The sequence below is a fragment of the Lathamus discolor genome, chromosome Z (assembly GCF_037157495.1).
Source record: "Lathamus discolor isolate bLatDis1 chromosome Z, bLatDis1.hap1, whole genome shotgun sequence".
Taxonomy (NCBI): Eukaryota; Metazoa; Chordata; class Aves; order Psittaciformes; family Psittacidae; genus Lathamus; species Lathamus discolor.
The window spans coordinates 74,868,089-74,885,203 of record NC_088909.1 but is presented as its reverse complement, the minus strand read 5'-3'; the positions used below and the strand labels follow the sequence as shown (position 1 = coordinate 74,885,203).

The following is a 17,115-nucleotide window of genomic DNA, read 5'->3' as shown; positions in this document are numbered from 1 at the left end:
AATAATTCAGATCTCAAGTTCTTCTCTCAAATAGTAAAAATAAAACCCCAAAACCACCCGTAAACATAGACCTCAAGGTATCTAATCACTTACACAAGTTTAACAGGTATTTTCCATTTTTACATCTAACTGCAAAGGATAAAAGCAGAAACTGGAGATAATACCCCTCATCATCACAGAAATGTGCAAGTGAATCGGTGGATGTTATCTGACGTTTTCCAATGGAGAGCACCAGGGGAAGTCCACAAGGGTACTGCAAAATGTGCCATGGAAGCAGATTTAGAGTAAGAAGTTATGAATGGTGCATGGACTTGCATAGCATCCATGCGGTGAGCTGGGTGGAGTTAGTGATATATACCAATGACTGGAGACAGAAATATTTTATGAAGTATCTCAGTCTTTCGCAAAGTTAATTGATTTAAGGTGTATTAAAACTAAAAAGAAATCCAGGTATGTTTGAAATATAAACCTAAGCACAAAACATCTTCAGACAATCCTAACTGTACCCTTTTAGTGAAAATTCACAATAATTGTAAAGTTTTGGTTGAAATAGACTAGTATTTCTGCTCTGAGCTTACACTGCTTTAATGACAAGTTTTGTTTTTGCATTTTTTTCCCCTTGTACAGAGAGAGAGTTGGAGTTAGGGTTGTCATAAAAAGCTATTAGTGTCTTTGATGAGAAGGGTGTTCATGGGCTCATCTGACTGAATTTTGTGCCTTAGTGTTTGTTTAGGCCTCAGTGTTCTTCTGAGGAGCAGAGTTTAACAGTAAAAAGGGAGCTTAAGCTATAAAGCTATCAAATAGCAGTATTGGTCTGAGAAAATTGAGTTAGTAGGACACATTTTGCCTGTACAGTGGCTGTAGGAATTAATGTGGTTTTGTGAAGTCATTGCTGCAGAGTTCAACACAGCACATTAAGCAAGGGTTTATTAGGGGGTTTAAATTACCAGAATGACATTTGTTTGCTACAGCTTTGAGTCCTTTTTATTTGCAGGGAGTGGGGAAGGCAGTGTTAGCTCTTATAGTGACTTCTTAAGTAAAGTGAGAAGCATTTGATAAAACAGCTTAAAGTGGTCTTTGAAGTATTACTGTCAGTATAAAGCTTAGAGAAAACTATGAGGTGGATGTAAAGACCAAGAAATTACAGTTAACCTTGAGCTAACAAGCATCCATTCATTTTATTTCTAAAAATCCTCAGTAGTTGTCATTTCCTTAGTGATTAGCAGTCTTCAGTATAATTGGTGTGCTGGGATAATAAGGTTTTTGTCTCTTCAGTGCTTTGCTCTATGCTCATATATGTAGAATATAAACCTACAGGTTGCGTATCTGTCTATATATCTGTATGCTTAGTTGCCGTTCTTATGATTAGTTTTGTGAAAACTGGGGCATGGGGAGGGGCAGTTTCATTTTTGTAAGATTTTTTAATATTCTTTATATGTAGAAGAGTGATGCCCGAGATCCTGCTGCCAAAAAATTAAAAACTTAGTTGCTTGAGGTCTGTATGCAGAGGATGCATTTTTAAAAGTCTATAAAGCATACAAATAACAGCTACGTGGGTTTAGCTGCCATTCAAATCTGAGAGTAACAGCAGTAATGAAAAGGTAATTTACTATTAAACCTTAATGGGCCAGAAATATTCTATCTCCTGGGTGCTACTCTAGATGAGGGAGTGCATACAGCTGTAATACCTGTCAGCAAAATCAGATTAAGATGGTGCAGAAGGCGATTTTGATGTCATTTGGACTGGTATCTCACAGGAGGCAGAACATATGTTCAGTAAACAGTAGTGCATTTAAAATGCTGTATTACTCTTTAGTGCTGACTTGAAAGAAGAGGACCATCTTTCCCAGAAATGGGGATGTGCTGTTCAACTGATCATTAAACAGAGCTTGTTAACCTCTCTTTGAGAGGACATGTAAGCTACTGTAGTCACAGTGGTCAGAAATCACACAGACCATGGGTTTTCTTTGTTTTCTCTACTGCTGCCTGGATCAATTATACAAGAAGCCCCCTGAGGTTATCACAGTCACCTGGGCTAGGTTAGCTAATAATTACCTGTGCCTGGTTCAGTTTTGGGAGTAAATCTAGGAGTTGACAGGAATAATCTCTCACCAGCTTCACTTATCTGTGTTGTGAAAATTAATTAGGATTAATAGTCACATATGTTCACATCATGCACTGTATGTTTGGTGGTTCTGTAAATGTATGTTTTGGGTTAAAGTTACTAGGCTTTCAGCTAGCTACCCATCTTTTCTTTCTGTAATGGGAGGTAAAGGGAATGGTTCATGCTATAAGAAAAAACAGCAGCCTTCTTTCGGCACACAGATGGGATGTATAGTGCCTTTGACAGTTGGAACCAATGCACTGCTTTTAGAACGAAGGATGGTCTTGCTTTCACATTTCTCAATATTCAAGTGCTTTCTTTGTGTGGAAAATAGCACAGTTATTTTGCCCTAATAATTAGTAATATTTACAGACACAGTTGCAAAGTTGCATGCCAGCAATGAGTTGTACACTATTAAATGCTGTTCTACAAACAATGATAATGTTAGGCGCTCTGTATACTCACAGAGCATTCCCTGCTTCTATTTTGAAGTGCATTCATTAGATACGCTGCGATGACATGCGTCTTTGAGCACTGAAGTGGGAAACTCCTTCTGTACATTTCCTACCTGATCTCATTTTGATGTGATCAAGAGATTTATGGCCTTATTTGAACCTTATATGTGAAGTACCTTAAGGTGATAATTGGATTTCCTGGAGCAGAATTCACTGTAGTGTATTCATCTGTGCTAAGGTATTTCTGTGGATGTAGTTCAGATTATGAACTACTTTGTGCTGGTTTTCACTCCTGAATTTACTGAATGTATCTGGAAGAGTAATGAAACGGTATTCAGGACGTAAGTTTGTAATCTGTAGGTTTTTGCTTTCCTCCTCCTCAGTCTAATGTGCCTTGGAGAAACTCAGACAATTTTTTTCTCACTAAGGAATGCTGGGAGAGGATTTAAAAGTACATGCATGCAAATATGTTAAAAAAAGAGCCTCTAAGCAAAATTTGAAATGAAAAGAGATGCTGCTTCACTGTTTCACTGATGTGAATATGTAATGCTAGCCTCATTTATGAACTGAGGCTGCAGTTTATATGCTACATATATGAGAAGGACATTTAAATACATGCCTAAGCATTTAAATGACATATGGGTATTGTTTAAAACATGTTTTCACACCCACACTTTTGTTAGAGATGACCGAAATTAGGAATGAAGTGAGTTGGCAGGGCTACTGAGGTGGAAACCTGTTGTAGTTAGTAAAAGAAGTTACTGGGATTCCCAGTCTCTCTGCTCTGCAGCAGGTCTTGAGATTGGCCATAAATATTAATGATATCATTATTTCTAAGTTCTGTAGGCATTATTCTCTCTATTAGGCATCCAGGGAAATGATAGAAACAGGCTTAATTTCACAGTTCCCTAAATTTGTTTCATGTGCCCTCTGCTGGCTGTGCATCAGTGCAAAACAAGTGAGCAATACACAAAAGATCACTGGCAAACACAGTGATACCAGTGCTGAAAGAAAGCTCATCAAGACCTTGCCATGGTGTTTGATTTTTAGTTGGAGTGCACTGGAGAGGGGAAACGACTTTCTGATTTCATTTGATACTATTTTTCAGTCTTGCAGAAGCATGCAAAATTTGTGCCATGTGTATTCAGAAGTGTTGAAGTACAGGAGCAGGATCTCCTGTGGTCTGTCAGCATTCCCTGTCTTGCGGTTTGGCCAACTCAGTCTATGCTTATGTGTCTTTTCAGGGAGATGTGCTCTTAAGCTTTGATCAACAGGCTCATATTACTAGGTCCTAGCTCATGCAGTTTCTTACTGCTTCAGGTATCAGGCTGCAGCTTGTCCTTGAAAACTACTCAGCAGCCTGGCCTGGCTGTGCTGCCTCCTGAGAACATCACAGGACCAATGTGGCAGTGTTTTACTACCACTCATGGGTTCAGAAGTCACTTAACCTTCCTTCCATGTGCTTTCCATTTGCCCAGTATCTTCTTACACATAAACTGCACACTCAAATGAATCTGAACTTTACTTACTGTCAGCTTTGTCTGTGCTTGCTACTATTAGTTAATGAACGCTTAATGTAGTTGTTGTTGTCATTGTGTATCCTGTGATAGAGGAGGAGTAAAGACTGTTGCTTTCCTGTACTGAAATAGCGGGTATCAGCACTGGTTATGTGATAATCTTTAGCACTATATCCAATCATTTTCAGTCATAGGTGAAATCTATTTGAGTGTTCTTTGTCATGTGAAGATGTTGTATTCCCTCTTGTCTTCCTCTCATTCCACTTTCTGTAAATATATACTGCCATGAAGAAGGTCAAATAATCAAAAGGTGCTCAGCAGTTCTGCTGGTCATCAACTATATCTGCAAACTTTAGGTAAGATGAGTGAGTTGCTAATAAATACATTCCTGATTAGACCATATTGTCTAATTTGCTTTAAATGTAACAATACACCCAAAGCTTTGTATTTCCTGCCGGAGCATCTGAAGTGTTTTGAAGGCCTGTTTTTGATCTGATGCACAATTATGGATTATGTGGTGAGCTTCATAGATCACCATGAGGCAAATCTGAATGCACAAATCTGAAATAGTTCCAGAGCAGAGACAAAGGGAAAGGCTGGAGTTGCTGCAGATGCCTCTGGAACTTGAGGTAAGCAATTCTGACTAGGGCCTTGACTGCTTATCAACAAGGGGTAAGGAATTCAGATTTAAACAGGGGAGCTCCAGGTTAGATACAAGGAGGAAATTCTTTACTGTGGGAATGCTGAGGCACTGGAACAGGCTGCCCAAAGAAGTTATGAATGCTCCATCCCTGACAGTGTTCAATGCCAGGTTGGATGGGGCTTTGAGCAACCTGGTTTAGTGTAAGGTATACCTGCCAATGGCAGGGTGGTTGGAACTATTTGATCTTAACGTCCTTTCCAGCCCTAACCATTCTGTGATTCTGTATTGGTGAGCAGAGATGAGAGGGGTATGTGAATAAAATTTTGGCTAAAAAGGAAGGACTAGCTTTACTGAATGTTACTCACTTAAAGATGAAATTTGTTTTTTTCTGCAGGGTGTGATCGTGTTGGCTGTGGGGTAGAGTAGGTAATTATTTTGGTAGATTGACTTTTAGATTGAATTTATTTGTATAGATGTATTAGTACTTATGCAAAATCGTTTTAGGTTTACCACTAACAGTGGGCATGAAGTTTTAGCATGGTCCTATATTTTTTGTCATAAAATCCGTGTCAAGAAAGAGTATTGACTGCTTTATGTACATCACAAGGGGCATAAAATAGAGAAGATGAACCAGGAAGACTTAGGAAGGTACTTAGCAGACAAGGGGAGTTCAGTTGTTTATCTTGATTAACCAGTCCGTACAGAGAGGCCAGTGGATCACATGGTGGGGAAAGGAGGGGTTTGCTTATATAGAGGCATGGAGTAGTTTACATTTTAATAGTGACTAGTCTCCGTAATAAAATAGGAGGAATAAAAAAGAAAAATAATAACCTTCTGGGATTAAGCCTGGGAAGATTAGTTACTCTGAGTGGGCTTTGCACAATTTCTGATCACAGGGTTTTTCCATTAGCTGGGGAGTCTGTTGTATTCTTCTAATTTAGAAATAAAATATGAAGGCTTAAGCAGTGGATACTGAGATATCCCATCTCACCTCAGCCTGACATGTTTGCCTCTCCTTTATTAAATACTGATCACCCTGGAAACCGATGATACTAACTTACTTCAGTGGAGTCTAAATGGCTATGATGACTTTTTCTTCATCTTTTTGGTAGAGGCAGAAATAATTGGACAGTAGCAAGAAAAATAATTCCGTATGCCCACCTTTGAATATGGTGAGATATAACAATACATGCCCATCATTTTAATTACAGAGCTTATGTTGGGTTTGGGTCTGAAAACGTAGCAGTTTAAAAGAAGAGGACACCTGTGCTCTTACTGTAATAAAATATTGCTGCAATTAGGACAGTCATGGAGAGGGAAATAGAGACTCTTCTAATTAGTTGTGATACGCAATTTCTAATTAATATATTTTGATTTATAAATTGGATAATATGTGAATAGTGGCAAGTGGGCATATATTATGCAGGTCTCTGATGTCTGGAAAAACTTCCTTAATGGCCTTGAATTTGTGACCCATTCTGTTTCACTTAGACCTGTAATTACTTCCTTAAGCTTTCAAGGGCTAGAAAATGGTTTGTTACTGAGATCACTTGACTTCAGTTTTGTTTCTAAATATGCATGAAAAAGTCTTTCAGTTAGTTTGCTGTGGTACTTACTGAAGAGACCAACCTTGGGCTCCTGAGGAAAGTCTGTGCACCTATATCAGATTGTGTAGTTGACAGAGTTATTCCTCTGTTGTGAAGTTGAGGCTGTCATACCTGTGTAAGATTTGAAGGCAGGCAGGGAGACCTGCTGCATACTTCTTTAAATTATAACTGAGGTGGTCTTGTTTTCCTTTTGTGAGTTCCATCCTGGTGCTTCCTAGAAGGAAACATTGTCATTGCTTTCTTTTTTTAACAATTTCCTTAAAGAAAGTTTGAACTATGTATTTGAACATAATTATATATACCCCAATTACGAACACTAGCTTAATTTAAATAATCTCCCCTGTATTTTGATAGTCATCTACTTGTATTCATTTTACGTCTGTTTAAAACTTTTAGAAACACCTAAGATTTACAAAAACTATGACATACATAAGCGGCACCATCATCTTTGTTCTGTGTTTGTCTGCCAATGCTGCCAAGTGTAGTGCTTATTGCCACACGTGCTTATTGCCATATACAATTCCACTGCTCTCTCTGGGATCAATTATCTGACCTACCTGAAGCAACCATCAGTAACGAAGCTGAAATTAACTTAGTGTGTTAATCAGAAAGGATAACAAAGTACATTATCATTTTAGTTTCCTACACCTATGTGTAACATCCCATAGGTGTGAGCCTATAGGGTTGTCCTTACAGTGAATGTCTGCAAATTGCAGATTGGAGAACATACATTCTACTATGTTAGACTTAATGTAACCAGTTCTACCCTTTCTGATGTCGCACAGGTTAACATTCAACCTTCTGAATGGCACCGCTCCATACTGCTGCCACAGTCCTGGTTAGGATTTATGAGTCGAACCTACAGTGCAATCCTGCAGGTAATTTCAAGGTTCATAATATTGTCCACACTAATACTCATTCAAGTGGTATGAGTTTTATTTTTACCAGGAAGAGCATCCTCGCAAGTTACAGTAAGCTTGAGGTGTTTAATGGTAAAATTTATGAAAAAAAAAAATGAGTCTGAAGCTAGTGTCAGTACAAGCTGGGATACTTTGGAGAAGTATGATTTCTGCTTCAGTTTAGGTTCATGCCATTTGGTTCCTGGGTCAAGCTGCAGAATGTTCCAATTCTTAGAATTTTTAGAATGTGAAATTTTAGCTAGAGCTCTAACCCATTATTTTGAGTAGGAATTTTGTAATTAGAGTACCACAAGGGAGACAAAAGCTATCAAGGAATGATTCATTAAATAGAACTTCTCTTCATCAGCATATAATGCTGTCACAGTATGAGGGACTCATCTTTTTATTTTTTATCTTTATTTTTTTTTTCCTATCTGATGGCTAGGAAATATCTTAAATCCTCTCTTTCATTAGGTTAGCTGACCTGATATCTAGAGCAGAGTAGTATCATTTGGTTTTTCCACAGGAAAATTATCAAAAAATCTTCTAACAAGCAGCTGACTTGTAGAAGGCTCTCTTTGTGCTACTAGAAAGTCTTATTTGTTTGTATTTCCAGGCCACATCAGCTATTTTCAGTGTGAGCATCTGAGGTTGCAGAGCAAATTCTAGAAGCTTTGATTGTTCCTCTTTTTGCTGTGAAGTAAAACATAATCTGCTCTCACATTTTCAAAACAAATTTTTCTTGGCCATCAGCAACATACCGTATTCTAAGTGAGCCAGCTCCATTAAAAAGCAGGCAACAGCTATTTAAATTGTAATTTTAGATTTTAACTACAGAGGGGGCCATTGTTGCTTGCATGTAATTACTTTTTTATTTTACTTCCACTCTGAGTCAAGATGTAGGAAGCCTGGCATTTGCCAGATTTGTTTCGGAAAGCCTCTGTTGGATCTTGTACTATTTTACTGGGCAATAGAGCCTATTTTTGTTGTTTTTGAAGTCTCTCACTGGAGACCTGGTGTCTTTACTTACTCCCTTTGCTTCTGTAATATGTATCATCTGAGATGGACAGAAGAGACTGCAGTGTAAGATGAGTAGTCTGGATAGTACGTAATTCAGTATTTATGAACAGCCAGTAATCATTTCTACAATTTAGAGGCAGGCATTCACAGAGTCCAGTGCACCAAAACACTTGCTTGAGATTTCTTTTCCCTTTGAACATCTGAAAATCCTCGTCTACTCACATGCTTAAGCATTTCCACCAGTTTGTGCATTCAGCATGTTTTTGAGACTTTCTGTAGCCTTTTGGGTGACATACGAATTTACGGGATAGACTCTATTGTATTCTCAGGTGGTTTTTTTACACACCCAAACTACAAGTGCCTGAACCTGGCTGTATTTTTTTCAGTTAAGGCTTAATAATCTACTAAGGAGCAGTAACTGACAACCTAAACAAGTTGAGATGTAATTTGCATTGAGATGGAGACTGAGCATTAAAACAAAGCTGCTTAATACATTTAGAGAACAGTTGTTAAGAGGCGAGAATCCATATACTCTGCTTTAAAATACAGAAAGAACTGTTGTAGGAAGTCACAGGGAGGTTAGATGATAGAAAGGAAAAGGAGGAGGAATTCTGCTTTAAGTAGTGAATCAAAAAAAGTGATGTTTTGCTGTTACAATCCATGTTAGCTAGCAAGCTTCTAAATCTTATTCCCTGCTCCTTGTACCCCTTCCCAAGGGAACTTGTATCTTTGCATGGGTTAGAAGAGATGTCTCGGTATCTGTGGCTGTTTGTGCCATCTGCAGCTTGTTTTCCTCAGAATAAAAAATTACGAATTTTTTACCTAATACATTGTATATTACATCTGAAAAGCAGTCAAGTTAACTTACGAAGTAGCCCTCCGATGAAAGACTACATCTGTTGCCTAAGTGTTCTCTGAGGAAATGTGACGATGATTTGCCGTGAAAGATCTGACTTACTCTGTAATCCTGCAGGGGAGGCAGGCAGAGCTGGAGATGCAGTTAAAACATGGAAAAGAGAATCCTGAAGAGGTGCAATACAAGCAATTTACAGCCTGGCTCTGGTAAGGAAGTGCTTATTTGGTTCTCATCACTTGTAATGGCAAGGGAAGGGGCAGAGAAGGGCAAGACTTCAGAGCCTTTAGTTTTGCAAATCTGAAGACTGCATGAGCGCTATTGAAAAGCAAAACAAAACAGACACTAGATACAATGGCCAAAGTGCAGGGGGATTGGGAAGAAGCTACTGGGTAACTGTCTCCAAGCATTCCGTAGGCATGGGTTCACAGGTGCCTTCCCCTGTAGTGTCTGAAACTTTGTAGGGTAAGCAACTGGAAGGAATGGAAAATTGCGTTTGTTTTGTCTCATGATAAAGGAGACAAAACAAATGCAGCAAGCAAAATTTCCTTGTAGAGACTAAGTGAGCTGTCTCACTGAAAATGGCTTCATAAAAGAAATATAAGCCATGGTATGTATTTTATAGTAAACTGAGACACACCTGAGTTTGTATAGTAAGCTGGCCATGTTGAATCTGAGGATATTGTTTAAAACCAGCCAAGTGATGCACACTGATCCCTATCGTCAACTACTTCAGTTTCAGTCAGCTAAGGAGTGTCTCTCAGTCTCTCAGGATTTAGTCATATATGTCCATAGCCAGGGGAACAAGGTGGGAAGTGGAGGCTTCAGGGAGAGAAAGAGTTACATATCCATGGACAGTATAAATACTTGTTAACTGTGCTTGTTCACAAGTGCATTGGGAACAAAGTACATATAGGCAAATTCAAATGGCCTTTGCCTGTCAGGTAAAAAGGTGTTACTAAGTCACGCTCAACAGGAATGTAAAACTAGGAAGGCCTACAGTCAGTTTAGAGAGGGACTTTTTACAAGCGCATGTAGTGACAGGACAAGGGGGAATGGCTTTAGACTGAAAAAGGGTAGATATAGATCAGACATTAGGAAGAAATTCTTCACTATGAGGATGGTGAGACACTGTAACATGCTGCCCAGAGAAGCTGTGGATGCTCCATCCCTGGCAGTGTTCAAGGCCAGCTTGGACAGGGCTTTGAGCAGCCTGGTCTAGTGGGAGGTGTCCCTGCCCATGGCAGGGGTTTGGAACTACATGATCTTTAAGGTACCTTCCAACCCATTCAGTGATTCTATGTCTGGTGTTTTATTAGAGCTAAATCTAGATTAAAGGGTTTCATAGATTAGTTTGTATTTCCTAAATAGTGTGAATGTAAGATACAAAAAAATGAACGGAATTCCCTGTAACAGCCCTGTAACAGGGCTCTAACTTCAGTACCATTTAAGCATTTGTGTTACTCATTGAGTTTAACCTGACTGTGGACAACTTGATATAAACTTCAATGTTAATGCTTTATTGTGCAAGTGCTGTGATATTTTGCATTCATATTTGCTAAGTTAGTGTTTCTGGTGGAGATGGGTTTGAAACTCTGTGCAAGGACAATGCGGTTTATGAAGGAAGCCTGAGTAGGTTTCTTTTACAGCCTGAGAACAACTCAGTCTTACAACATGCAGCCCTATTTTACAAGGCATGCATAATCATGTATTGTGAACCTGTGATTGGAGTGTATCTTTTTCTTCTGGGTAAAAGTCATGGGCAGGCTGATACTGTATGTTATAGTGACAGAGGATCTGTTTTCTCACCTGAACTTTGCAATATAGAAGATTCACTGCATCTCTGTTTCTGTCTTTATAGGAATGCAAAACTAAATAAGTGCAGGCAAGTAGCCTATTGTAAATCAGCTACAGCAATGCATAAGAAATTTTAGTTACTCCTATGGCTTTCATTTAAATGGATTCAGGTTACTGGACTGCCAAATAGCATAACTGCCTGTCGTAGTTTCCAGTAGTGTAGTAAGTGTTGGATAAATCGTTATGCTTATCATGGTAAAATATTTTCATTTTATTAAGGTGAGACATAGCACAGTGATCTAGAATCTTATGTTAACAGGTCAGTGGACACATTTATGGCTATTGTATGAAGCTGTATTTTACAAAATGTGGTATGAAGTCAAATAAGCCATTTATAAAACACTGGTAGAATATAGGACAATGAAGAAATGTTTGGTGGTACATTAGCACTTTTACAGTTTTAGTTCTTCTTATTAATTTATGCAAAGTCTTCTGATAGCAAAATGAGGTATTTATTAAGCTAGAATAGACATGTGTAAGGCATAAGGGAAATTCAGCTGAGTTCATGCTACAGTTTAATGAACATGGTGTAAATTCTTTCTGTTCCTGTTGCAGGGTCAGAGATATGTTGACTGATATCATCAAAGGTGCTTCCAAGTAAGAACTATTAATTTGTTACAGATGAGAATGAGTTCTGTTTTGTGGCAGAAGATGTAAGATAATATTTTCTGCAATTGATTATCTGCCAGTTTCATTATTTCGCATGACTGCCCTTTAGGAAAGAACTCTTCCCCAACCTGTGTCATGAGATTTTTACTACAAATTGTGTCTATTAGAAAGGCTGATGCTTAATGTTTTGAGTAAAACCTGGGGAGTGCTATGTGCACTATAAGGTCATTTTTTAACTAGCAGCCTCAAGTAGCTTTACTTCCCTAGTCCTGCTTGTCACACTATTTCTGATACAAACCAGAATGCCATTGGCTGCTTTGGCTGCCTGGATACACCTCTGGCTCGTGTTCAGCCAAGCACCCGCCCTTTAGATATTTATGTGCATTAATGAGATCCCCTCTCAGTCTTCTCTTCTCTAGACTAAACATGCCATGCTCCTGCAGCCTGTCCTCGTAAGAGAGGTGCTCCAGACCCCTGATCGTTTTTGTAGCCCTTCACTGGACTCTCTCCGGTACCTCCTTTCTTGTACTGAGGAGCCCAGAACTGGGCACAGCACTTGAGATGTGACATTACCAGGGTTGAGTAGAGAGGGAGTATCACTTCCATCGACCTGCTGGCCACAGTTCTCCTGATAGCCAGGATACTATGGGCATTCCTGGCCACAAGGGCCCACTGCTGGCTCGTAGTCAGCTTGTCATCCACCAATACTCCCAGGTCTTTCTCAGCTGAACTGCTCTAGTAGGTCAGCCCCCAACCTGGGGCTTTATATAAAAGGTAAGAAAAAAGACTGAAACACTTCTCTCCGCCATTCTCCATTTCTATTTCCTGAAGATGAAGTGGGGTAGACTTTTGCTGAGCTAGAAGACAGCCCAATAGAGTTGCTAGGTGCAAAGGCCTTTCCTCGTGGACCACCTGTAGCATAATTTCCATGCACTGTACATGTTTTGTTGCCTGCACCTCTGTTATGCTTCTTACGTGTTTGCCTTTTTCTGTCCAGAGACAGCCCAGTGGTGAAAGGAAACTCTATTTTTGCCTTAACTGGTCTTGCAGTTGCTGTAGCCAAATATGAAAGCAGCCTTTCCTCAGACATTGAAGGGATGCCTGAGGTGAGTCAATGTGGGAAAAGGTTTCTCTACTCTTAGTGGAATGTAAGGAAGCGTGTTTGGTGGGCTGGTAAGTGGATGTAAAGTACTTTGCATTTTGAAGTTCAAATTTCACCCTACACAGTGAATGCCATCTGGTAGCTGCTGTACACAAAAGGAGGCAGAGTGTGTAAGCACATGAAAAGCCAGACTAACACATTTATTTTTTGGTTTTGGCAGATGAGATAGGGGTCTAGTGAACACTGAAAGCCAGCTAGCCTCATTTCTCATCAGTTTTGATTGCACTGAATAGTACCTGATGAAAAATAGTGTCTCAAGGGTCAGCACTGGCAAGTAAATTGTTCTACATGCTGTACATAAGAATGACAAAATAGTCTCATTCCTGATGGATCATAACTGGAACATCAGCTGTTGAGCTTCTGTTTGGGTAGGACCAGATCTAAAAAAAAATAAAATCTAAAGAATATTTGGGTTTGATCTTTGCAGACTGAACCTGATTTTCTTCCCACGAAACATTGGATTTCTATGGTCACAGAGACCCTCTTTAGTATTGTGAATAGCCGCTATCGCCCTAGAGGTCAAGTCTTTCCATGGTTCTACCAGGTACGTATTGCGATCTTAAAGGCAGGAAAGCGTATCTGTATTTCATACCTGGAGTTCATAGTGTGGAGTTTCCTGGTCCTGCTTGCCCTGTAGTAGTTGTAACACAGCAGAATTAAAACTTTCTTGCTTTTTCTTTCATTGTGTTTTCTGCTTATTTTTGTGTTTTCCTCGAGTTTTTGTCTTTATTACCAGAATAGTGAAAACCGTCTGTGAGGATGCATGAAGGAAGGAAATAAAAAAAAAAAATATAAATAAAAACCCAAAACAAAACCACCCCCAAAAAGACCAAAACCCCACAAAAAACCACACAAAACTCAGACAAAACCTGGAATATTTGGCATGTATATATGAAACAAAAGTTTCTAATGTGAACAGGCTCTCCTCAGATTGCTTGAGTGATTGTGATGCCATTCTTCAGAGCTCTGAAATGCATATTTTTCTCAAAACCTGATAGTTATGGAGCCAGTGATTCTTATTTCATGGCATGGAGCCCCTGCCATCACTGATAGGGGATGTAGATCACCAAATCAAATATAGTGTTAAATGAATGCTAGACTGGTTGGACGTAAAGAGATTCAACTACTTGCTTGGCGCTAGCAATTCTCGCTGAATTATTCTGTGACTCCTGCCTTTGAAAATAATGCTGTTTAACAAAGGTGTTTTTGAGATGGAACAATGTGACAATGATGCATTTGTAAAATTCACTCTGTTTAAAAATAAATAAATTTAAATCTTATATTTATAAAACTTTAAGGCACACAACAGAAATTGCTGTCTTACAGAGTGCCTTGAATCCTGATGTGATTTTTTTTTTTTTTCCTGCTCCTTTTCAGACTTGCATGTGGAAGTAATAAATATACATTAGGCTGTTACTGAGAATCAGTTCATTGCTATATAAGTAGAGGTAGCTGTATGGATTTTCCATTTCAAAATGGAAAGGAATTGAAAACCTTCGTAATGGATCTTCCTTCTGGAAAGCATCTCTACCAGTTATCTTGCAAGATCGTATGACATTTTGTCATCCTAGGTGCTTTTTAGTTAGTGCTTTTTTTGACTTACTAAATCCTTGGTGTGTTGTAATTACAGAAGTACATTAATATCATGGCTGGTTTCTGTTTGCCCTTCTGATCACCCTGCTGGATATTTTAATAAGGAAGGTGAAAACTCAAATAGACCAATGTATTTATGTGTAGGGTAGCTATTAAATTGACCCTGCCTTATCCTTTGTTTACAATGTCATGCTTAGCAATCTTCACTTAAAAATTGTATTCTGCAATACCCTAGTTTTAAGCGTTTACAAGATAAGGAAAATGGAAAAGTTATCATAAGCAATTCCATGAAACATTGTATATTGACAGATTGCAATACATCTATGATACTGTTTGCTGTGTTTATTTTAAATTCCTGAGGTTTTGAGTGTTACTACCTGGAAAAGAATTTTATTTCCCTCTCCAAAGAGGAAAAGAAAATAAAAATACTTTTTATGTTTTTATAGAAATCCTATTCGGGTGAAAATACTGCCAGTAGTATAGCTCGTTCCTGTGCAGCCACTGCTTTGTCTCTCCTGGTGCCAGTTTTCATTGTCTCATGCAAGGAGAAGGTTGAGGAGGTCCTCAATATGCTGACTGACAGGTTGCCTGGAAAACGAAATGCTGATGAGTCTCAAGCTGTTCAAATCCACATGGGCCTTGGGCTGGGGATGTTTATCTCACGTTTGTATGAAGAAAAAGTCAGGTAACAATTACCATATGTAATGTAGGTGTGCACATAGCTTTCTTCTTTTTCCTGCATGTAGTCTTAAATTCTGAGGAATTCAAAGTATATACACATCGTAGGCAAATGAGTTTTGTGGTGCTTTGCAACATTTCTTAAAAGGTGTCTTTTATTATCAGTCTTCACCACCCCCTGCCCTGGTGCTATCCGGGATATTTTGCCATTCTTTCAGTATGAATGATTAATTATCACAATATCCTTAGCTACTTGCACAAAACAGTCATCTAGAAGAGCCACACATACACTTTTAAGCAGGACTAGCTGCTGTAGGAGTCTTAATTGTAAAATAATTCACAGTTCTCATCCATTCCTTTCTTAGTGGTGCTCTGGAGACATGATAGTGTCCACTTATATCATGTGAGTTATGCATATGGGAATGGAGCTACAGGAAGTAATGGGCTGTCCTTAAGGTGTGCTGTTAACAGCTATGTCGGCAACAAAGCAATGTTCTGAAGTTAGTAAAAAAGGCCTTCTTTACAGAAGGGTTAGCTACAGTTGCAAACTTCTGATGAGTCCAGAAAACTTGAGAAGCAGGTTTGGCTTTATATTCCTCCACCTTCTTTGCCACTAGGGATTCTGTCTGCCTGTATACCTATAATAAATGTTTAATTGATGCACAAGCACAGGTGTCAAATGAATTTGACTGTCAGTTGTTGATTTGCTTAGTTAGGCTAATGTTTCCAACACACTCGCCTTTGTTAAAACACTGTGCAGCACTGTTCTGTTCTAATCTTTGTGCTCTGGCATCTTGATGCCATACTGCCTGTGACTCAGACGCTCTTCTGCTGCCCTGTATGATTTCAAAACTTAATGTCAGACATCCTTCCAAACATTGACTTGCAACAACAGCAAAACTTGGGGGGGTATAGCTATAAGTAATATCAAATCATAGAGTTAGTTTGCATTAATGTCCTGTTCATTAAGAAAACTACGTGCTTTGTAGGAGGGAGTCCCTGTGGTGTCTTTGGAGCGAGGTGAAAATGCTTTTTTTTTTTTTTTAATCCGTAAGTTAAGAAACTAGATGACAAGAGAGATTTGTGAAGCTGGTATCTTAAAATACCATGCATTTTCTGATCAAGTTCCATCAGTAACCTCCTCCTTCTGTCAGGCAGGTTCTACGAATTCTGGGTGCAGGGAGTTGTAGCAATAATGATTGCCAGTTAAGGTCTGAATATGTTTTTATAATTTGTGTATGTGCATCACATTCATATAAAGAAACTCATGACCAGTCATACAGTTATTGCTTACAGACTAGCACCAGAACCTGTTACAGGAAGAAAAGAACTGTATTTACTGGCACTTTCAGTCTCAGCAGGAGATTTAATACCCTGGATGATTTAAAGAGCAGAGCTGTGTTTTGGATTTTTTGTTTGTTTTTTTTTTCTGTTTTGTTTTTGTAGTGATGTATCCGGTCAGCAAATGAACTTGGTTCTAATGAAGTCCCTGGATGCCCTGGAAGACTCCTGCTTTGACACTAGTCTGGAATACAGGTGAATTTCCTTCATTAGAGATGATACTTTGTTGTATTTTGAGATCCACTTCTTCAATTCATGCTTGTATTCCCTAATTTTACACAGAAGAGTATAGGAATAGGGTAAGAAGAGAGCATGTGCTGAGTACTTCCATAGAATCACTAACTTGTGCAGGCTGGCAAGGACTTTGAGGTACATGCCCTCCCTAAACATTTGGCCATGGACTTCGACTGCATTGCCTGTGTCTTTACAGTCAGCATTTGAAACCTGCAAGACTGGAGATAGTGTACCCCTAGGCCCTGGCTCCACTTTGGGGCTGCCCTTATCTCCGTGTGAGCATCTGATGTTTCAGCTTGTGCACCCACTGCCTCTCAGCCTTTCACTGTGCAAGAGCCCAGCTATGTCTCCTCAATCATAGAATCATAGAATGGTTATGCTTGGAAAGGTCCTTGAGATCATCAAGTTCCAACCCCCTGCCATGGGCAGGTACACCTCACCCTAGACCATGTCACCAATCAAACCGGCCATCAAGGGCCACTCTCGATCAGTTGCTGAGGTGAGTAGCTTGCGAGAGGACGCCTGCAACACCGGAGTGGAGAG

At 39.2% G+C, this 17,115-nt stretch overlaps 1 protein-coding gene across 5 annotated transcripts in view; it reads left to right on the top strand.

The window, feature by feature from the left end:
• FOCAD (focadhesin) overlaps positions 1-17,115 on the top strand; it is a 100,871-nt gene that overhangs the window by 58,445 nt on the left and 25,311 nt on the right. For all 5 annotated transcript variants that reach the window (XM_065661520.1, XM_065661521.1, XM_065661523.1 and 2 more), the window contains 7 exons: positions 7,112-7,204; positions 9,219-9,307; positions 11,511-11,552; positions 12,562-12,670; positions 13,154-13,270; positions 14,766-15,004; positions 16,444-16,533. In XM_065661520.1, the coding sequence (XP_065517592.1) occupies positions 7,112-7,204; positions 9,219-9,307; positions 11,511-11,552; positions 12,562-12,670; positions 13,154-13,270; positions 14,766-15,004; positions 16,444-16,533 (779 nt within the window). The remainder of the gene's footprint in view (positions 1-7,111; positions 7,205-9,218; positions 9,308-11,510; positions 11,553-12,561; positions 12,671-13,153; positions 13,271-14,765; positions 15,005-16,443; positions 16,534-17,115) is intronic.